This window comes from Trichomonas vaginalis, chromosome II (genome assembly GCF_026262505.1).
Source record: "Trichomonas vaginalis G3 chromosome II, whole genome shotgun sequence".
In the NCBI taxonomy this organism is placed as follows: Eukaryota; Parabasalia; order Trichomonadida; family Trichomonadidae; genus Trichomonas; species Trichomonas vaginalis.
The window spans coordinates 14540480-14562787 of record NC_067204.1 but is presented as its reverse complement, the minus strand read 5'-3'; the positions used below and the strand labels follow the sequence as shown (position 1 = coordinate 14562787).

At 32.7% G+C, this 22308-nt stretch overlaps 10 protein-coding genes across 10 annotated transcripts, besides 2 other annotated features; 4 read left to right on the top strand and 6 right to left on the bottom strand.

Annotated features, from left to right (window-relative positions):
- Nucleotides 1–978: part of a mobile genetic element that runs on past the window's edge.
- TVAGG3_0544720 (phage tail repeat-like family) lies at nt 4–528 on the bottom strand (the record flags this gene model as incomplete). The annotated part of the gene is made up of 1 exon (XM_051237983.1): nt 4–528. The coding sequence occupies one exon, from the start codon at nt 526–528 to the stop codon at nt 4–6; it is 525 nt and encodes a 174-aa protein (XP_051095807.1).
- A 453-nt stretch (nt 979–1431) lies between the features above and the next one.
- On the top strand, nt 1432–2280 carry TVAGG3_0544700 (uncharacterized protein; the record flags this gene model as incomplete). Its single annotated transcript, XM_051237982.1, has 1 exon — nt 1432–2280. One exon carries the CDS (start codon nt 1432–1434, stop codon nt 2278–2280), a length of 849 nt encoding a protein of 282 aa, XP_051095806.1.
- A 4-nt stretch (nt 2281–2284) lies between these two features.
- On the bottom strand, nt 2285–2530 carry TVAGG3_0544690 (serine threonine-protein phosphatase family; the record flags this gene model as incomplete). Its single annotated transcript, XM_051237981.1, has 1 exon — nt 2285–2530. One exon carries the CDS (start codon nt 2528–2530, stop codon nt 2285–2287), a length of 246 nt encoding a protein of 81 aa, XP_051095805.1.
- Nucleotides 2531–2548: 18 nt separating this feature from the next.
- Nucleotides 2549–2911, bottom strand: TVAGG3_0544680 (uncharacterized protein; the record flags this gene model as incomplete). The annotated part of the gene is made up of 1 exon (XM_051237980.1): nt 2549–2911. The coding sequence occupies one exon, from the start codon at nt 2909–2911 to the stop codon at nt 2549–2551; it is 363 nt and encodes a 120-aa protein (XP_051095804.1).
- Nucleotides 2912–3050: 139 nt separating this feature from the next.
- Nucleotides 3051–3869, bottom strand: TVAGG3_0544670 (phage tail repeat-like family; the record flags this gene model as incomplete). The annotated part of the gene is made up of 1 exon (XM_051237979.1): nt 3051–3869. One exon carries the CDS (start codon nt 3867–3869, stop codon nt 3051–3053), a length of 819 nt encoding a protein of 272 aa, XP_051095803.1.
- A 3110-nt stretch (nt 3870–6979) lies between these two features.
- On the bottom strand, nt 6980–7760 carry TVAGG3_0544660 (RNA splicing; the record flags this gene model as incomplete). Its single annotated transcript, XM_001304293.1, has 1 exon — nt 7419–7742. One exon carries the CDS (start codon nt 7740–7742, stop codon nt 7419–7421), a length of 324 nt encoding a protein of 107 aa, XP_001304294.1.
- Nucleotides 7761–7821: 61 nt separating this feature from the next.
- Nucleotides 7822–10796, bottom strand: TVAGG3_0544650 (regulation of response to stimulus; the record flags this gene model as incomplete). The annotated part of the gene is made up of 1 exon (XM_001304294.1): nt 8268–10613. The coding sequence occupies one exon, from the start codon at nt 10611–10613 to the stop codon at nt 8268–8270; it is 2346 nt and encodes a 781-aa protein (XP_001304295.1).
- A 166-nt stretch (nt 10797–10962) lies between these two features.
- TVAGG3_0544640 (lactonase, 7-bladed beta-propeller) lies at nt 10963–12051 on the top strand (the record flags this gene model as incomplete). The annotated part of the gene is made up of 1 exon (XM_001304296.2): nt 11384–11986. The coding sequence occupies one exon, from the start codon at nt 11384–11386 to the stop codon at nt 11984–11986; it is 603 nt and encodes a 200-aa protein (XP_001304297.1).
- Nucleotides 12052–12535: 484 nt separating this feature from the next.
- Nucleotides 12536–19929, top strand: TVAGG3_0544630 (spatacsin family; the record flags this gene model as incomplete). The annotated part of the gene is made up of 1 exon (XM_001304297.1): nt 12542–18655. One exon carries the CDS (start codon nt 12542–12544, stop codon nt 18653–18655), a length of 6114 nt encoding a protein of 2037 aa, XP_001304298.1.
- Nucleotides 19930–20152: 223 nt separating this feature from the next.
- Nucleotides 20153–20175: a mobile genetic element.
- A 28-nt stretch (nt 20176–20203) lies between these two features.
- Nucleotides 20204–22000, top strand: TVAGG3_0544610 (glycine-rich protein family; the record flags this gene model as incomplete). Its single annotated transcript, XM_001304298.2, has 1 exon — nt 20357–21478. One exon carries the CDS (start codon nt 20357–20359, stop codon nt 21476–21478), a length of 1122 nt encoding a protein of 373 aa, XP_001304299.1.
- Nucleotides 22001–22308: the final 308 nt, after the last annotated feature.

Sequence of the window (22308 nt, the reverse complement as noted above, 5' to 3'; positions counted from 1 at the left end):
CGACTAAGCATTTCTATACCATGCGTAAACTGTCATGTAAGGTGGCATGTAGTCTTTACTTTGTCCCGTTGTTTGTGTATATCCCGAAACGCGATGTGTATGGTTTCCATCTCCCTGAGTGTTACCCCAGAAACAATTTATAGCAAACTGAACGTCGTCTTTAACATCATATCCTTTACCTTTTTTCATTGCTGACCAATCCCAAAAATTATGCTTATGCCAACCTGCTTGAGATGTACTTAAATCTATGTAGTGACTATGTGCAGGTAAATTTTCACCTGAAATCGTTTTACTTCCCCCTGTTTCCTTTGAAGAGTTTGCACAATACAAAAACCTGTCGACTATTTGAGTCCAAGTTCCAAAACCCAGAACTGTTTCTGGATTTGTTGAGTTCATTGACGTATAAATAGAGCCTATAGGATATAATGTTTGAAGCATTTCTGTCTTTAATGTTTGAAGCTCTGTTTTGTCTGCTTTCTTGTCATATAAATCTTGAGCAGTGAATTTAATATTATGTTCATCCTTCATGACATAAACATCTTTACATCTAATGTTTCTCATCGTCGTTATGTCGTCATCCGATGTTAAACCTTGTGGAAAGTTAGGAGGTTTACAATATATTGCATCCCCACCAGTTTCTTCAACCGTTCCTTCAATACTTTCTATAGCAACAGTTGTAAAACTTGTATGTGTATGGTTCTTGTCTGCTTTCTTCTCTAACTCATCGTTAACATAAGTTTTATCTGCTTTAAGGTCTAAACATCCTGAAACCCATCCTGTATCGGCTTTAACTTTAAAAGTCTTCGATGTCCATTCATGGTACCAGTCAACCCTTTCTTTCATTTCGTTATCTTTTTCATCCACATATTCCTTATCCGCTTTCTTCTCTAACTTACTAGCCACATATTCCTTATCTGCTTTCTTTTCAAGGCTAACGTTTAAGTCTGTTATTTCAGATATAGAATGTGTATGAGTCTTTTTAGAATATTCGTTTTCAGCTCTCGTCACTTCACTTGACATTTTATTGTCAACATATGTTTTGTCTGCTAGTTCAGGATGAGTATGTTCTTTTGTTGCATAAGCATTGTTAGCTCTTTCTTCTTCTTTTGCTATTGCATCGTCTACATATTCTTTGTCAGCTTTGTTGTCAACATCTGTTTTCAAAAGAAGTTCATTTATAGGTTTCTCGTTTAAAGTTCCTTTTGTTGGATTTATACAGACAGTATGGTTCTTATTGTCTTGAAACAGAAACTCATCTGTCATTGGGTTTAATGTCAGTTTTAAGTTTCCTTCTTTCAATGACTCAGATATCTTAGAATAGTTTGAAAAGTTTGTTGTGTTCTTATTTAGAGCTTGCATAATGAGTTGTCGGTTGTGTTGTATTTCTCTCATGGAAGCAATATCTTTCGACATTTTTATTCTAGATAAAATATGCTTTCAATAGAAAAAGAAAATTCAAGAGTTGCTACAACTAAACCATTAGATGAACTTTTTACTAATGTCGGTCAAAAGTTTGAGACAGAGACCGTAAAGCATGAAGGCTATCGTTTTGACTACCCATTAAGATGGCTAAGAGACCCATCTGTCACAAAAGCTATTGGCTTTCGTAGAATGAAGTTCATTTCAGAAGCCATACATGGTTTCCCATTTACGGTCGGGTTTGAAGTTCGATACTATAACAAAGAAAAACGTATGTATGAGAAATTTGAACAGGGAAAACTTTTACAAGTTAGTTTGCTTGTAAACTTAGAAACAACTCTTCAAGCTTTTCAAGAAAAAATAAACGATATCTATATCGAATATGCAAACCAGTATAACATTGACGAGGGAGAGTACCATCTCGATATTATTTATGACAGGAAAAATGCAACTGTTAAAATCAATAAAATAGAAGACCTTGGAGAAAACGTTTATATTTCTACAAAATATAACAACTTGGCATGGTATAGATTTATGAGGATGTTAAATCAGCCTGCAGCATATCCAGTACACCCAGACTTTTATGAAGTCGAAAACCCTAATGGAACATATGAAAATGTTTTCGACCAAGATGCTATTATTGTTCATGCTTCATTTTCTGGCGCCCAAAACTCTTTCTTATGCTTGGCAAATGACTTTTACGAAAAACCTACAAAGTTATACGAACCACCAAGTGGAAGTATTTCAGACTTTCAAGTATGGTTTACTACAGATGGAAGAAAAAGAATAATTCCATTATACCATGCGTTTTACTTAGAACTTAGTTTCATATACAACTACTATCGAACGGTAAAAATATAATTTTTTAATATACCGGTTGTGGTGTTGGATTTGGTTGCCAACTAGACTGTGGTGCAGGTTCAGGCTGTTGTATAACAGGAGCTTGCTCTTCTGGTTCAGGGTCTTTAGGTATAATACCAACAAACTGACCTACCCTTTTACCAATATTTTTGACACCGTTCCAAATTCCTCTTCCTACGGTTTTTATTCCATTCCATATACCTCTTCCAACATTTCGAAAGAAGTTTCCTATCTTACTGAAGAAACCCATTTTACTATATGTAAAAATCTAATGTCCGCCTAGTCTTTTGCGTTTCCTGTTGAGTTCCATAGCATTCTTTAACTGGAGCTCATACATTCTGTTTCTCCTCTGGTAGAAAACATATTCTGGGTCAACTCCTGTGTTCGCGTCATCTGCATAAAGTTGTTTATATCCCACTTCAGGGTTTGTATAAAACTCTTTCCATCTCATATTTGCATACCATGGTGGCAAACCTAACGCAGCGTCATTTGACATGGCAGTTTGCATTTGTACATCTGTTGGCACTTGACCATAGTTTGCCATTGCAGTTTGTATTCTAACTTCATTTGGAATATTCTCTGGGTTTGGTTGTCCAGGTTGCTGTGCATTCGCTAAGTTCTGTGCGTCCATTTAATATTAGATAAAAATATCTCTTACGAGTACATATGCTGAACATTTGCAGGCATTGGTTCATCTTCATATTCTCTGTACTTTTCTGCCACGTCAAATAAATAAATGACACAATGGAAAAAACCTAAAACAAGTAGTCCTATTTCAAACCACATTTACTTACTAATAAAATTTCTTTATTGTGACACTTTCTCCAGTTTATAGGACCTCTCTCATATTCTATCTTGTCATATCTAAACTCATAGTCATGTATGTCCTCTAACCATCTCATAACGGTTTCCAAACCACTTTTATCGGATGTAAAGTAAAAGCATGGATGGTTATGTATAACGTCTAAAGTTTCTAAAGAGTCTCTCAAAGTCCAGTCTACTTGGTATTGAAAATCCCATGTGTTAAAGAACGGCGGGTCCACTATAAAGAAAACATTTTCCTTGTCTTTATATTTTTCATACAACTCTGTCCAATGACATCTCACAAACTCTATACCCTCAATATATTTTTCTATGTCCTCTTTGAAAACATTTGTATAGTTAAGATATAAAACTTTTGACATAAGTGTTTCAATGTCATGAACTCTTATAGCACCACTATATAATAGTCTAGCAGATATACTATCCCAGTCTATATATTCTGCTTTTTTCAAAACCTCTCTCACAATATTTTTCTTATCTAATGGTATACGTTCCATCTTACCTATAGGTATCTTTTCTTTTAACTCTTTCAATATATTGTTTGTGTCTGGTATATGTTTGAGACGGTCCATATAGTTGTCGAAGTCATTGCATATAATCTTTGAGTCTGGGAATATTGTATGACATAAATGGGATATATAGAAACTTCCACCGAACAAATCTACAAATGTTAGACCATTCGGTAGTTTCTTAAGTTCTCTCAATATAATATCTTTACATTTACCCTTATTTCCAAAGAACGGTAACGGTGGTTTTGTAAAATTCATTTATATATAATAATAAAAATGTTTTTCCTGAAAAGTGACAGAAAAGTGACAAAGCATGAAAACATATATAATTTGTGAAAAGCGACACATTATATAATGTTTTCGACCCAGAAGAAGGCTTCTTCCCAGAAGCAATGGAGGAAGAAGAAGAGTCCTCCGAATTCACACCAGAAGACTAAGAATTTTCCGAATAAAAACTTCATTTATACTAAACATCTTCGGGGCTAGAGGGCACGAAGTGCCTGGAAGCCCCACTACCTTTTTTTTTTTTTTTTTCTATTTTTAATAAAATAAACATATATTTATATGGGAAATTAGGGAGATCTGAAACTCAAAAATTATTTTTGAATTTTAATATGATAAATATAATTGTGATAATATGTACATTACAAATAAAATATTAATTCGGAACAACGATGAGATGTGATAAATTTGATTCTCTCAAAAATCGATTTTGGAGTTTTAATATTAATTTGTATCTTATATGCATATAGGATATATAATAATTTTAAAACATCAAAAAGTGATAATTTGCGGTTAGAAAAAGTCATCAAAACACTTTTTAATGATTTGATTTAACATATGCATAGACCATCTCTTTGATATTTAACTTCAATTTCCCGAAATGAAAAGGATTTGAACAAAAACGATTATTTTACGATCATTTTTTGTAAATTTTTTTAAATTGAGACTGGCATCTCTAAAATCTTCTAAAAAATCCAAATATCAAATAAAATAATATTATTAAAATTCCTCTCAATTTAAAAAATTTTATAAATTGAGAATTCAATCTCTAAAATCTTCTAAAAAATCCAAATATCAAATAAAATAATATTATTAAAATTCCTCTCAATTTAAAAAAATTTTATAAATTGAGAATTCAATCTCTCAAATCTTCTAAAAAATCCATATATCACAAAAACTCACAATATTATTTTTATTCTCAATTTCAAAATTTTTTTTGTACTGACTTTCTTTTTGCCTAACAGCAAGGCAGAAATTTGAAACGAAGTTTCAAATTTCTCAATCTTGCATTCTGGGCACGTAAGTGCCCAGAATGCTAAAAGGCGCGTAGCGCCGTCTCTGAATATCAAATTTATTATAATTATTATTAATTTATGAAATTTCAAATAAAATCGATCTGTTATAACACACTGGTGCATGCCAGCCTTGTCATTCATCTATCGGCGCGCAGAGCGCGCCGATAGATGATATATATATATAGAAGATTAATCGACATTTTTTCACAAGTAGTGTAACAATCAAAAACCATTTTTAAATATCTATTTTTTAAGACTTAGTTTTGATAGTTTTCACTCAAAAATTTTCATCATATTTAAAATAATATCATATTATTAATCTGAGCTATTTGATTGGCGCTTTGCGCCAATCAAATAGCGAAGAAAATAACTTTTCAAATTATTTAATAATTTTTTATTATCAAAAGTCAAAATCAATCTGATATCATTACGTTACATCTGATTGCAAATCGTAATTCGTTGAAATAAGTTTGCCGAACAAACAACCAAAGTTGTTCTCAAAATATAATTAGCGGCGTGAAGCGCCGCTTCCCAAACGATATGCAAAGAGTTTTTGAAAAATTGAGAGAAATATTGTTTTTTCATTTCACATTTTCATCTTTTCTTAACCAGACTTTCGCACAAACTTCTAATGTATCACATTGATCTAATGCATCATTGGTGTTCCATAATACCTTAAATGATTCACAATATGCCCATTTGGTTACAGATGAATTTTGAAAATTCTAAAATTCTAGATTTTCGTCTATAACAAGTTCTTTGTCATCACATGCCTAATTAATCTTTAACTTTAGAGCTCCTCAATATCCTTACAAATTACATAATTTCCGAAATACTTTCTCAAAAAATATCTATGATCGCATAGATATCAGATTACAATAAGACTATTAATGTTTCAAATACATTACAACCGTTTGCTATAGCTAAGACATTTTCTTCATTTATGAACATGACTTCAGCTCTAATTTTGCCAAGTAACAAGCTGATCTAATATCTTATCGAAGTGTATTCATTTCACAACAAATTCTTAATAAATGCTTTGCTTTCAATATTTCTTTCGAAAAATCGCTAAAATCTCAAAGTATTCTCTAAACCACTTCGATGGATATAAAAATCTCTGGTATGTTTTACATAATAATCTTTGAAATATAATATTAATCGCACAAATTCAAATTTAATTGTATAAACTCATTTCCTATAATCATAATATATTTATGTTGCTGAAGTTGGCTGCGCTTGCCCGAAGGGCATGCCTAGCCAACTGAAGCCCGAAATTATATTATATCAAATTTGATTTTTTTACCTAAAGAATTGTTGCAAGTATATACATCCACGCTACAGATCATTAAACTTTATTTATTTCATTCTGACAAAAAGCTTCATGACATGCTTGTCCCAGATTTTGGGTTTATCAACCAGAAACTGCCACCTTAAACGATGGATATAGGGTTTTTAATATATCACAATATTATTTTTCTACTTATTTTTTAAAAAAGTTCAAAATTGAGAGTGGAATCACTTCTCCTTTTGTAAAGAAAAATTTTAATGAGCGCAGAGATTCAACAAAATTTTGAATACATTGGGTCTCAACTCGAAGATTTTATTGACGACAATAATCTTGAAGTAGTTAAATATCTTATTACTGCTGGAGCTGATATGGGATCAATATAGTTTGAAATGGACTCCACTCACATATGCATTAGTAGAAGGTCATCTTGAAGTTGTTAAATATCTTATATCTGTTGGAGCAGATATAGAGTCAAGGAATTCTGGAAAATCTACTCCACTCATCGTTGCATCAGTCAATGATAAGCTTGAAATTGTCAAATATCTTATTTCGGTCGGAGCAGATATAGAGGCAAAGAATAATTATGGAAATACTCCACTCATTTGTGCATCATCAAAAGGTTATCTTGAAATTGTCAAATATCTTATTTCTGTCTTAGCAGAGAACGATGCAATGAATTATAATGGAGATACTCCACTTTCAATTGCAGAATACACTCACACAGAATGTGTTTAGTCTTGAGTAATTAGAATACAATGTTGTTTCAATATCATATTTTAATGCAATCCTTCAATAAAATATTTAATTGATTTCGTGGTCATTATATTTATGATACCTTATGAGAACTTTAGGGGCATCATCTATTGAAATTGGAAGTTAAATTTATATGCAACATAATAAAAGCAAGATTCACTGAGTTGATATCAAGAAATTTATATTAAAATTTTACAATCAAATAACAAAACGAAAGAAAATGTATGAAAATTATGTATACGGTTTTTAATTTATTAGATGTGATTAAATATCAAACAATTTGAGTATAGAATACTTCGGAATATATAACAATTACTGATTTCGAAGAACATTTCAGATATTTATATCAAAAAAGTATGTGAACAACTATTGTCATAACATTTTGATCGGAAAATATTAATATTGTCATTATTTGGCCAAAGAAATAAGTAATTTTTCTGAATATGATTGCTAAATGATGCTAAAATGTCACGCTTTTGAATCAGAGGTGTTAATATCTAATTTTTTCTTGGGGTAAAGTTTCTCGAGTTGTTCCTCTCTAAATTTATCAACCCGCGTTTTGATTTGATCTTCTGGAATATTTTGTTCGCGCAATTTCTTCCTGAGCAAATAACATTCTGTCTCTATTTTAACTCTACTTTCGTGGTCTTTTAATGCATCTGATTTTTGGAAAGAATTGTTGAGTGGCTTTGGTTTAATTTTCTTATCATAGTTGATTACCGCTAAACTATCCTGAACATGGCCACTTGTTCCTGTTCCTCTTGGGGTTCGAACTCCAACACCATTATACATTCTTTAAAAAAATGACATCAAAATAAATGCGACTACTTATAAGAATAATTAGCACATGCAAAGAATTATATTTTTGGTAGTTTTAGGGCATTATGCATTTCGGGAAAAATTATGTTTATAATCTCTTTAGATTTTTTTCAAAAAGAAACTTAATTTTGTTTAGATATAATATTTATTGTTAAATTGAAAGAGAAAAAACATATTCTAGTGTGAATTCAATTTCCATAGCGCATTTAATGGTAGAAAGTTCGTTTATTATCATATAATACTTAAGCTAGTTCATAATTTATTAATATTCATTGATTACCTTTTTTGGTCATGTAAATAGTGCAGTCTTAGCTTCTTGGTAAATGTTTGGAACTATATTACTCATTCAATAAAGATCACTTACCTTTGCAAATACATTTTCAATATTGTAATCATCATTTCTTTTAGAGAAATAACTTTCTGCTGGTAGTGCTTTTAAATTGATTGAAAGTCAGTATCACCATCTCAAGTAGTAAAAAGTTTTACATTTAATATATATTAGCTATACCTGTGAACAAAAAGAGTGAATAGAACAGAGACAACAGGAATACTATATATCTGTATTATTCCACAGCTAACAACCTCGCATGAACGTAATGCTGAATTTGAAATACCACTCTTTTGGATGATATTCATAAATTCCTTAGATTTGTTTTGGAATAGAACGCCACATTTAAGACAGACACAATTGAAGAAAGCCTTTTCTCCAATTGATGAAACACTAAATGGAATACTGATTTGTTTCAAGCGTATGCATGATTCAAATGCGTGACGTCCAATACTTTTTACACTGCAATCGACAAATACAACAAATTCAATATAAATACAGTTTTTAAAAGCACTGTCTGCAACACTTTTAAGTCTTCGATCGAAGCTTATATAGTTGTCTTTACATGCAGGGGCATGCAAATAAACATGGCTGAAGTTTTTGTCATATATTGTACTGTTGTGACAAACAATATAATCGCTTGAAAAGTCACTGATAAATGAAAGTGATGTGCAACCTTCGAATATCTCTGGGAAGATTTTGTATAGATTGCATGTAAATGGAATATCAACCTGTTCAAGATTAATGCAATAGCTAAAGCACTGAGAATACAAAGATTCAACGCTCTCAGGTATGTTTATATGCGAAATGGATGTTCCGCTGAAGCATTCACTACCAATGGAGATGATATTCTTAGGAATATCAATTTCATTCAAATTTGTACATCCTTTTAAAAACATAGAAGGAAGATTATAGAATGAAGTAATGTTATCTTCAAATGTTATTATTTTGATCCCACTGTTCATAAAACAACCAGAATCAATATTTTTGAAATTCTTTAAAATATTGAACATAGAAAGAGAACTGCATCCAGCAAAGGCATTTATTCCAATATATATATCACAAGTACATCCTTCGAATGAAACAGATCTTAAAGAAGTGCATCCTGTGAATGCTGAATTCTTGATTGTCAAACTAGTAGAAGTTGATGAAAAAGAGATACTTGGTAATGTTGTAACTTTTTTGAATGCCAAAGGATGAAGAAGAGTGAAAGATGATGGAAATCTGAATTCTGAAGAAAGTCTCGTATTTGCAAACGCCTGTATTGCTATTTGCTTGAGTTTTGGAAAATATGGAATTGATATCAAACTATTGCAACCATTAAATGCGTTAGCTTCAATAAATTCTAATTCTGAGATACCATCACATGAAATCACCCTGATATTAATATTAGATGAAAACGCCCAATCTCTTATTATTTTAGTTTGGCTGGGAATAATGATTGAAGTTGCTGAAGGATCAAGTAATGATGAAATTGATGAGTTATCTTTAGACATCAATAACAATTGTTTATCAATCTTCAATGATGAATTTCCTTTAAACGTAATATTAATATCTGAATTTGGAGGAAAAGCTCCCCCTCCAATTGAAGTCATATTTCCTGGAAGAAGAATATTATTCAAATAAAAACATGCTTTAAATGCACCTACTTCAATTTTAGTAACATTCTCTGGTATATCAATTGATGTTATTGCTGAAAAATAAAATGTATAGCCTTCAATAATTGTTAATGTTGGAGGTAGTACGATTTGTTTAAGATTTCTCGTCTCATAAAAAGCAGAACCACCAATATATTTAACTGATGGAGGTATTGTTATCGAAGTACATTTTGCATTAACGAATGTTCCAAAATTAATATCAGTCACATTTGAATTAATTACATATGTAAATGTAGAATTTGGAGCAAAAGAAAATATTTTTGTATAATTTTTTGAGTAAACTGCACAATCATCACTTACAAAATATTTATTGTTTGGATGAACATGAATTGCTGTTAATGAAATAACTTTATATATAAATGCCCCGCTAATTGATTGCACAGACTCGGGAACTTCAAAATCTATTAAACTTGTATGTGAAAATACATCGGAAACAAGAGAGGTAAGTTTTGATCCTTCTTTGAAAGTAATTGATGTTAATGATTCGGCTTTTGTGAAGGCATTTTTTTTCAATTCAATAACAGTTGATGGTATTTGGACCGATCTGATTTTTATGTTTGAAAAGCTATACGATTCAATGCTTTTTAGTCCTTCTGGAAGGAAAAGTTCTGTAGCAGATGTGCAAAAGGAAAATGCTCTTACTTTAATAATCGATAGCTTTGTGCATGACATCAAATCAATTCTTTGCAATTTTGTGCAGTTATAAAATGCATATTTCCCAATAGTAGTAAGCTGTGAGTTAGATTCAAATTTGAAGGATTTTAATGTTTCTCTTGAATATAAAAAACAATAATCATTTTCATTATTTCCATAAATTTCAATACAACTTCTGGAAATAATGAGATCTGGATCAGGCATATTGACACTTTTGAGAAGTGTTCCTGAATTATAATAGAAATCTGATCGAATAAGTGTCATTTATACTTTGATGATTTAAGATTTTAAAGGTTCATTTTTATTACAAATAAAGCTTAATCTTAATTCATGGGAAGAGTGTGAGCTTCTTTGTTAAGAAACTCTCAATGTAATAATGGGAGTTTGATAAGTTGCAATAAATTATGTCACTTTTTAACAATTTGTATGATCGAGATAATAATACCAGAAATGAAACCAAGACGCAGATGCTTAATAAAGAAAATTAACAATTCTTATTCTGTCAAATCATTGTATTAAAATTAAGGTTATTTTCAAACTATTGGAATTGAGAAGATTATGTCATTTTCACAATAAATGCTTAAAGCTGTTGTTGGAACATACACAGATAATGGAAGCAAGGGTATTTATTCATTAAAAGTGAACCAGAATGACGGAAGCTTTTCCTTCCTTGAGACAGTTCAAGTTGATAATCCTTCCTACCTCATTTTGAATGAAAAGGACACAAGAGTTTACGCAGTCAGTGAGATGCACAACGAAAATGCAGCTCTTGTTGCTTTGGAATTTGAAAAGGAAGCCGGCAACTTTAAATTAATCAATTCTCACTTAACTCATGGCATGAAGGATTTGTCGTAACAGCAAACTATTCAAGCGGAAGTATTACTGTTTTTCCATTAGACCCTTATGGCGGAATTCAAGAAGCAAGCCAAGTTATAAAGTTTGAAGGAACTGGTCCGGATAAATCAAGACAGGAGATGTCGCATGCTCACCACGTCTACTTCACACCAGATAAGAAGTTCCTTCTTGTCAATGATTTGGGTGCTGACAAAATCCATAAGTTCAAAGTTAATTCTCAGGCTCCTTTCCTCTCAGAAACATATGAAGACATCAGTGTTGAGCCAGAATCAGGACCTCGCCACTCAGCTTTCACAAAAGATGGAAAATTCATGTACTTGATCAATGAACTTAACGGCCAAGTATACGGATTTTCTAATAACAACAGTACATTTACCAAATTCCAAAGCATTGCTTGCGATGAAGTTGAAGCAAGAGGATCTGCTGATATTCACATTTCTCCAGACGGCAAATTCCTCTATGCAAGCAATAGATTGAAGCGTGATGGAATTTCTATTTACAGAATTAATGCCGAAAATGGACATCTTGAAAAAGTCGGATATCAATTAACAGGAATTCATCCAAGAATGTTCGAAATCACTCCAAATGGAAAATACGTCTTTGTTTGCTGCAGAGATAGCGATGCAATCGAAATTTACCTCCGCAATCCTGAAACTGGATTGATTACAAAGCAAGACGAGATCAGAATACCTCATCCAGTTTGTATAAAGTTTGTTGAGTAAATATATCTATATTTTTTTAGATATATTTAATATCAATATTCTAATTATAAAATCTAATAAAGAATTTTATTTTACAACCAAACACATATCATGATTTCTTCATTATTTATTCTTATATCTTGATGATTCGAAATTTTTATTTTGAAAGTGAATTTTAATGCTGATTTTAAAAATATAGACTTTTTGTATTAAGTATTTCGTTTTTAAATATTTATTAGATTTGAATATTTAAAATATTTTATATCTAATTGTTTTTACAAGAATTATATCAATAAATAATAACTAGTAGTTCTTTTAATTGTGTCTTACTAATAACAAGATCAATTTCATTTAAAAATTCAAATGACCTTTTTATGTTTCCGAAATCCTTTCAATTTTTGATATAAATTAAAAGTTTACACGGAAATATTATAAATCAAAAGATTCGCTTGGAGTTTTACTAAAAATATATTTTTATTTCAAGAATCTATTTAGTGAATTTGTTAAATATCAATTTAGATTTGATTTTTAAATTGATGTTACCGGAAATATGGAATACTGTCACTTTTTAATAGAATGACGAAAGAAATAGCGATTTTTAACTATCCACCCGAGCTTGGAACTCCATCTAACTGGAAGATGTCTTTAATTTCACCCAAGTTTTTCGGTGTTTTGGATAATAGCAATGTTTTGAAGGTTTATTCCATAGAATCAAAAAATATCGTCTTCACATTAAATGATATTTCCGATTTTTGTTGGATTGAAAGTATTCACTTTAAGAGCCAATTACTATGCGTTATTTCTCAGTCCAAATTATTGATTTATACTTCAGAAGATAAATTGCCACAAATTGTCATATTTGATGCATCAACGCGCAAAGCTCCAATATCAATGAAAACAAATACAGACATCATGAACAAAATTATTGAATTTCCTTTATCCGAAAATGCCACAATAGCAACATCAATCGATGCAAACTCATTATTAATAGTTAATTCAAACCAACTCGAAAAGTACACTTTATACCTCGATGGTTTATATCTACAAGGTTCTTGCTCCTCTAATAATTGCACAAAATTTGCTTTTGATGGCGCAAACATTGCAGGTTTTTCGCAAGACACTGTTTCCATTTGGAACACCGCACTCGATGAATTCATTTTCTATAAGGTAGAATGTCAATATCTTTGTCCATTGAAACCAGGAGTTTTTGGAGCCATAAAAGACAACCAAATCACCATCATTGACAAGAAAAACGGTATCGGCGAGAAAATATCTATACCAGAAAACACTCATTTTTCAACTTACGTTCAAAATAATCAATTATTTAATATATCATCGAACTACTCCATCTGTTATCCTCGATTTGAGTGTCCAGTATTCGCAAACGACAATAAAATCATGATTATCGAGGACGAAGAACACCTTTGCCGCTTATTAGATGTCATATCTCAAAATTTCGCTTTACAATTCCTTATTGACTACGGCAAACAGAGCGAGCATAATGCGGAGCTTGTTGCTGTTGCAGCCTGCCAGCACGAAAGCAAGGAATTGGTCGATCAATTCACAAAAGATCTAAATATCTCATTATCACTATCATTTGTACAGAAACTGACCTCCATCATCGATACAGAGTTCAAACGCCAGTTCGCAATTACCATTTCCACTACAATTATCCGTTTAATTGCGAAATGCATAAATTCCGGTACGGAACTTTCCAACAAATTCGTTGCTCCTCTATGCACATTTCGATCCATTGTCCAATACCCCAAGCAGCCACCACAATACAAACGTCCTTCCCAAGGTATCGGAGATTCACCCCCGATTTCGGAAAAAGAACTGTTACCTTTTGTATTAGATGCATTGCAAAGGAACGCTATTACCTCAGCATTACCAACGTTAGCAGTTTCTTTCCCTGATTTCTCTCCTTTCCATCTTTTCAGGACGATTGTTTTGCAGCAATGTTGGTTATTAGTTTGCAGCGGAAGAATACAAGATACAACAGTTCTTATAGAGAAATTAGGCGAAAATCCTGGTCAACATCTTCATGAAATGTGGCGTCAAACGACACGTAACAAGACGCGTGCTGTTTTGCATGATTATCTACATAAACAAGGATTGTTGACACAAAAAGATGACGAAAACCATCAAATTTTGTTGAAAATAACAACAAAATATCCAAATACATCTTTCAAACTTGCAAGGAAACTTAACAACTCTCCTGCAATGAAAGCGTTGAATGATCCATCGAAATTACCAAGTTGGCAACCAATTGTTGATTTAACAACTGATTTCAATGAAAACAAAGCAATGGTTTTCCCAGAATTATTCAACATTCCTGAGGAAACACCCGTTGAATCTCCCAAATATTTCTTAGGAAACATTGCTTTGATTGAATCACAATCACCTGAAACAATAAAGATGTTGACAACTGATGGAATCTCTGTTGAAAGATTGTGGATTTTGCATTGCGAACATAGAGTTACTGAAATGGTAAATATGTTCAAGAAAGAATTGGAAAAAACTAAACCTGATCAAAAGAAGAATTTGATATCTGTCAAATTCATTAATACATATTATTCTCAAATGAATATGTATGAAATTGAAACATTACTTGACATTTTATGTCAAAATGGAGTTTTCGTTCAAAAAGAATTGGATGATTTCGATTTATTAGTTGTAAGAATATGTAAGAACAAGTTCTTGTTTGACCAGAGCTGGTGGTCGAACACGACAACACTTAACTTCACTGATTTCTTTAAGAGTTTCGCTGTTTATTGCGCAAAAAAGAATTTGTTTATGCCATTCGAAATGTTCATTGTTTCGCATCCGAAAGCGAAAGAAATTGACATGTCTGATATCGATGAACCATTGATTAAATTCATTTGGGATTTGTGGGTAAAGAGAGATCCTGCCGCAGCAAATCTTTCTTGCATGCAATTGATAGCTCATTCCAAATCAAATGATCCAATAGAATTATGGAAACATCTCCCATCTGATTCTTTGGCTCCTTTGGCTTCTTTCGTTTGGAATCGGGATCCTGAAAAGTTCAAACCTGGTTCTCCTGAAACAGAAGCACTCAGCCAGAGATTGAAAACAGATTATCCGCTGTTGTCTTCATTAGTTAAAGGAGAAATTCCTCATCCACCATCTCCACAAATGACTCCTCCTCAATCCCCATGGAGATCTCCAATTTTCACTTCAAAATTTGACTTGGAATTACATGATCTTTTGAAGGCACATTTTGATTACGATTTCTCCAAAGTTTTCACAGATTATTATGGAAAAACTCCTGGACAACCTCCTTTCCCACACTTCGACCACCCAGAACTCATCACTGCTCCTAGCGAACCTCCTTATGTTCATTACGTCAAATCGATGTTACCTGTTTCAGCTTTTCAACAAGCAATCGATGACGGAGTGACAGAACCTAAATTTAAGGAACTCTGTTTGCAGTGTATGAGAGAAGCCTTGCTTGACAGGAATATCAGGTTAGCAGCTTTAACATTCATAGAGTTAGTTGACTTGAAATTCAACACTGATTCAGCAACAGACTACAAATTATGCATTGCTATTTTTGATAATTTACAAAATGAAAACAACACAATTTTATTTGATGAATTATCAAAAGTTTTCGTTCAGCATTGCAAGACATCAGCGAAGAATATACAGAAGAAACTTATGGCTAACGAAATCGAATTATTCTTGCTTTCTAGTCTATTAGGCGTCCGATGTGGATTGAGTTTGGATTACACTCCAATCTCAAATTTTGCGAAAAAATCACGTCCTGCAGAACTACTTTTGTTCATTGACAGGGCGAGCGAAATCGGTGCACACTATCAAATAAACGAAGTCGTCAAGATAATAAGACAAGAGATGCCAGAAAATCCTCTCAAGGATCACTTGTTATTCCATTTGACACAATCACTACCAACTGAAGAAGGAACAAACAACGCAGATATTCCACCTGCCTTAGTCGTTTTCAGAGCTGTAAGAAGAACAGACAAACCACAATATATATCTTTATTGCAAGAATCAATCAATCATTCTAACCAACTATACGCGTTGTTAGCTACATCAATCGAAGGATCAAACCCTATGATATGTGCTTTGGTCGTATTGTTGACGATGACGAAAGATTTCACATTTGATGTAACACAAGAAATCGAACATGAAAAAATTGTTTCTCTCTTCATGCAAGTTATTTCAAACCTTTTGAGAAAAAGTGACAAAGTCAATAATGTCAAACAAAGTCTTGAATTATTTAGTGACAAATCTATTGTCTACTATTTGTCATCATTTAGTTATTCGGTCCAAAACTTTTTATTCCATCAGGCCGATCTCGTTTTAAGTGAAATCAACAAAGTTATCAAAGACCAAGATCCAGAAACTAATTATCAAGATGATTTAGTTGGTAACATCAAAATCAAAGACATCATCCAAGTTTGGCATCCATTATTAGATTACTTGGCAAAACTTTGTTCACAAAAGTCACAAGTTCACTTATTCCGATTTTTGCAACTTCTCAAAACAACAAATCCATCACCATTCCTTGCAGATCGTGTTTCTATGTCATGTGTCATTGAGAAATTCGAGAATTTCAGGAAAGCTATTTTCGAATGCGACTTACTTGGTAAACCAGAAGACATCGTGAAAAAGTTTGCATTAAATCATTCTCTTCAACTTGGACAAAGTGTTGCACAAGTTCTTGGTACTTCATCATCTAACGCGACACAAGAGTGGCTTAAACACCAGTATTCGACAGCAACAACACCAGCGCAAGTCCTTGATATCCATTCACAGATTGTTTCTTCTATCCAAGATGGCGATGAACTGTTTTTTGTTTCACTTTTCTCTGCTTTACTTCCATACGCACAACCCACAGAAGTTTACGATATCTTGAAGTTCAGCCGCAGTTTGTTCAAGCAAGAAAACAGTTTGACCAAATCTATTGACGCACTTTTGATCCATCTTGACATTTGCCACGATTTATCCATTGAAGTTCCTCGTGTGCAAGACGTCATGATGCCATTGAGTGAAACATTGGATTTACTTTTCCCACGTACAGATTTATCCAAAGTTCCTAAGAAGATCCAACTTGGCATTGCATTGCCTGTTTTATACGGTAACGGTGCATTGCAGCGCTTCTTTGATTCGTCGATTGACACTACTATTGATTATTGTCTTGACAACAGACGTGTTGATGATGCACGTCTTCTTTGTGAGTGGCGCAACAAATCACCTAAGTCTATTTTGTTGTTGGAGAGTGTTCAGAATTTGATTTCAGGTCAGAAGCTTAGCGAAGAAAGTTACCAGCATCTTTCGCAGTTCGGCAATGTCGATGACATCGAACAGCTTCTTGACAGCATCTCATCTAAAATGGGCCGGCGATTTGGTTTGATTTCTCTTCATTTCAAAGCATGCCGTCGACTTGGTTGGCCAACTAACGATTTGTTAAAGCGCAAGACTACAGATTTCATCGAATCCGAACTATCAGTCACAATCCAACAGTGGCCTATTGTTCGAAATCTGATTTCATTCAGTAAATTGACAGACGAAGAGACAGCGAATTCACTGTCTAAATCTTTCACTAACCATGTTATCGACCAACTAAGTTCTCATCCTAAACAGACACAAGGTCTTTTGAACGTCAAAGATTTCTCAGACAAATTCGAAGAATTCACGAAACTTTGTCAAAATCCAAGTTCTGTTGGTGATCATTTATTCCAACGGGCTAAAGAACTTCAAGGATCGCAACCAATCTCAGTCATTGTTAACTTGCTTTTGCACTCTAGTATGTGCACAAGTGACATTGATGAATGCGCAGAAATGCTTGACCACATCTTGGACAAGCTAGTTGAAGAGAAACAACTCAGTTTGATCATCAACATTGTCACTATTTTCAAAGACCCAGCATTGCTACCAAGGTATTTCCAGCACTTGATTGCTCAAGAAAAGCTCGATGCTTTGCCACATTCTACTCTGTCTAAGAAAGTCGGCCGAGTTATCATGAACTGTGCACGACACGTTCAACCATTCGAACCACAGAAGTACTTCGACTTGACACTGAACTATATGCTTTACCGAGATCACGCAGAACTTCGCATGGAATGCGGCTTGCGTCTTTTGCGAGGAAGTCCAGACAAGAACAAATTGCAAGAAGCGAGCAGCCACTTCTTGTTGGCACTTGCATATTTCTTGCATGAAAAATGCTATTCACTTTCTATGGAGTGCCTCAAGAAGCTTTCATTGATTTCTCTTCAGCTTGAAGTTCCAGATATGAACGTCCTCCATTTGGACGAATCACAAGTTCTCCATCTGATGAAGACGAAAGACTTCCCATTCGCACTCACAACAGCAGTCGCATACGACATGGACACAGAAGTCAACTGGGCAGAAGCTATTTTCACACAGAGCGTCCAGAATAAAGGAGAAGAGTTTCTTACAGCATTCCAGTACTTCAGACCTCTCACATCTAACCTATGCTCTCAGGTTGTCAAGATGTACAAAGAATCTAACTCAGACGAAGAGATGAATAAGCGTATGAAGAGTTTCTTGAAGAATATCCCTAACTTGGTTGAGCGTTACCGAATCGCTAAAGAACTTCAGTTCCAGGACCAACTTGATAACATGAAAGAGCAAAACCCTGTTGTTTGTGAATGGTGTGAACGTGTTCTTATTGATGGTAAATAATAAATAAAGTTTATTTAATTAAATCAGCATATATGTTTATTTGACTAATTTTTGTATTAATTGTGATAAACTCTACCTGAAAAATCAAAACCATCAAGATACAAATAATCGCGATTGTCACTGTTTTTGCCTGTTTGAATTAATTTGAATGATATAAATTTATCTTTTGTATTAAGTGAATATTTTCGTATTTCGCCACTGTTAAGTTTTGAATTATTTATTTCATGAATAACATTTGTTTCTCCATTAATAGTAGTACCTTCAACTCTCCATGTCTGAAGCTCGTCTTGAATAAATTTTTAGGGAATGTTCGAACAATATATTCAGTAGGTTGAATTGAATAGTTTTGCTTTAATTTCCACTCAACCCATGAATTAGGAATATTCTGAGTTCCAAAATAACTATCTTCTCTATATTTATTAATTAAATCAATGGTTCCATTGTCTATAGATGAAGCAGACATTTCAACATTTCCGCTTCCGAAATAATTAGTTTCAATAGGAATATTTTTAGTTCTATCCTTTGATTTAGGATTTCTTGAGCGGATTAATGAATCTGAGAGTGAGTTGACAATAAATTGATAATTGTTTAGATTAGTTAAATCTTTGATTGTTTTGATTATGTTTTCGCTGCAAAATTCAAAATGAATGTTTTCAATCAATGGATAGAAATTGTTGTTGTATTGTGTTAGAGAAATAATGAAATTTGCTAATGAATCTTCACTTTCGACTTCAAGTTTGCCACTGCTAAATATTTGTTGAAGAATGTCAATACCAAGTTTTTCGGATAGAGTTTTAAGTTGATTAGAATTAATTTCATAAAAATGTGATGATATGAATTGATAACATTCATTGATTTTATCATTTGAACAAAAATCCAAATAAAATTCAAGTAATTGAAAACAATTGTTTTTGTCGATTTTCATGTTGTCAATAATATTTGTTTTATAGAAATTGATCAGTTCTTGGCTTTCAAGAGATATTCCAATATGGAAAAGATCTTTCAAAACAGTCTCGTCACATTCGAATTCTGTTTTATTGTATTGAAGAATATCTTTTAATACATTATATGTATTTGGTGATGTGATATCTGTTTGTATATCAATTTTGTTAATATCGTTGTCTAAAAGATATTGTGAATAAAACGTTTGTGAAATTGCAACTGCAAATGATTTGTAAGTGAAATTTCAACATTATTGATTGTCAATATAACTTTATCAAGCGATTGATAGTTATTTATTCTCTGAAGAAATTGATTATTGAGTTGGATTAAAACCTTTTTTTTGATATAAAAAAATGACGGATTTTTTATAAATGAAAATTTGGATGTTCAAGGTTAATTTTCGAACTATTTTATAAAATGAAGCGGATTTCAATTTTCGAACTATTTTGTTAAAATGAAGCGGATTTCAATTTTCGAACTATTTTGTTAAAATTCGGATGTTCAAGGATAATTTTCAATGGCGCTTCACGCTGGTTGTCAAAAATTTGAATTAAAGTCAGATGGGCGTAAGTGCAGCCTTAAAGGCACTTTTTCGTTTTTTATCATATGAAACTTTATACAATACTTATCATAAATTAGTTTACAAGATATACTTGAATTGCGTCATACTTACAAATTGAAGTTTATTATATTTTACTTATGAAATGTTGATGATTAATATCATTTGTTTATATTTATATTAGATATATTAAGTAATATATGATTAAGTATTCATTGTATAATGAAAGTCATTATGATGCTAAGTTGAAAGTCACAGAAATACGAAATAAGTATATCTTCGAATATCCTTGCGAAAACAACCATGATTGTACAGACTACGTCATCACATTTTCACCAGGTGTATACAAATTTGAGTTGTATGGTGCATCTGGTGGAAGTTCAACTGGTCATGTATCATCATATCGGTATCCAAATGGTTCATGTATTGAAGACAAAATTGTTGAATCTGTTAAAGGTAATGTTAAATGTCTTCGACAGCCTAGTCTTGGTGGTGCAGGTGCATACATCAGTGGCACCATATATTTATCTAATGAAACTATCGCATATGCCACAATTGGAGGTCGAGGAATTTATAAATTGAAGAGCTTTAAAAATGTTACTGAATGTTATGCAAAAGAAAACATGACTGAAGGAGGTTATGGAGGTGGAGGATATGCTGCAAATTATATTAGTTTAGCAAGTTCAGGAGGTGGTCAAACCGCTGTCAAATTTGTCAAAAACGATCTTTGGCATCGGGTCATTGTGAGCGGTGCTGGAGGTGGTTCTGATAACGGAGATGGTACATTTCTTGGAGCTGATGATGGTGCAGGTGGTTCAGGAGGTTTAGAAGGACAAGGATGGCTTGCAAATGGAGTTTACAACTCAACATATTTAGCAAATTTGACATTTGGATTCAGTTTTGGTTCAGGGGAATCAGCCCAAGAAACAAAATCATTGAATCCTCAAGGAGTTCAATCAAATTATGTGAGTGGGGAACATTCTGGTGCAGGATCAGGTTGGTTTGGTGGCTTTGCAAGTCATCATGCAAATGGAGGTTCGGGTGGAGGAAGTTCATGGATTTTGTCTAGAGATGCTATTATTCCAGAGAATGAACTTGTTTCATATGATAGTTTTTATGATTTTCTTGGAACATCTAAATATGCATTCACGAAGGCAGACTATATATTTAACAATGTCATTGATGCATCGGGTGTTTGGGAAGGTAATGGTAAACTTGTCATTACTATTCTTAATTTCATTAACTGTCCAACAGTTTGTGTTTGTTATCGACAAAATTTCATTAGCAGCATTTATGTTTTTATTTTAATGTATGATAGCTAAAATTTTATTTTAGATCTAATCATTATTTCAAAAAGTAATAAGTTAAATTACATCGAAATTTGTGTTTGATAGCTGAAAATATTGAGTCCGTGTCAAATTTGCCTATCATCTTTCCAAAATTTCGAATTTCCGTCCAATCCCAGTACCGGAAATTAGTGAAAAATTTTAAGTATTTCTGATAAGTTGAACAATGCATGAAAATTTGTTATGGATAGATTATGACTATGTCATTGCTTTTGAAAACTGAGATATTTTTTAAAGGTAGGTTCACAAAAAATATGTTATTTCGCAAGGGGAAAAAATTCTCATGAACAACTTCAAGCGGATTTATTTTTTATGCACAAACACTTTAAATCAGATTATGAATAGTTCGATATCACATAAAAAAAGCGTGTGCAAACTATTCATATTTATTTCTACAACGCTTATATCTTTTCAGAATTTGAAGTTATGTACAATACTCGAAAACACATCACCTCACATTCGGGACGCTTAACTTTTTGATGATGTGATTAAAAATTTGAGGGAGCAATTATATTCATAATTTTTATTTTTTAATTTTATATCGCAAGATTGAATTAGAAAGTCAATGAATTTTCATACCGAGTATTAAATTCTTCTGGGAAGGCCGAAGTAAATGTGATCAAGACATTTACAAGCAATGAAACATTTTTATTTGAATTTCCTTGTCAAACAAATTATCTATGCGAGCCATACTTATTGCATTTCCCACGAGGTTACTACAAAATTGAACTATGGGGTTCATCTGGAGGATTAGCAAGACTATCTAACTCAAAAGATATCCGACCAGATTCTGGTGGTCATGGTTC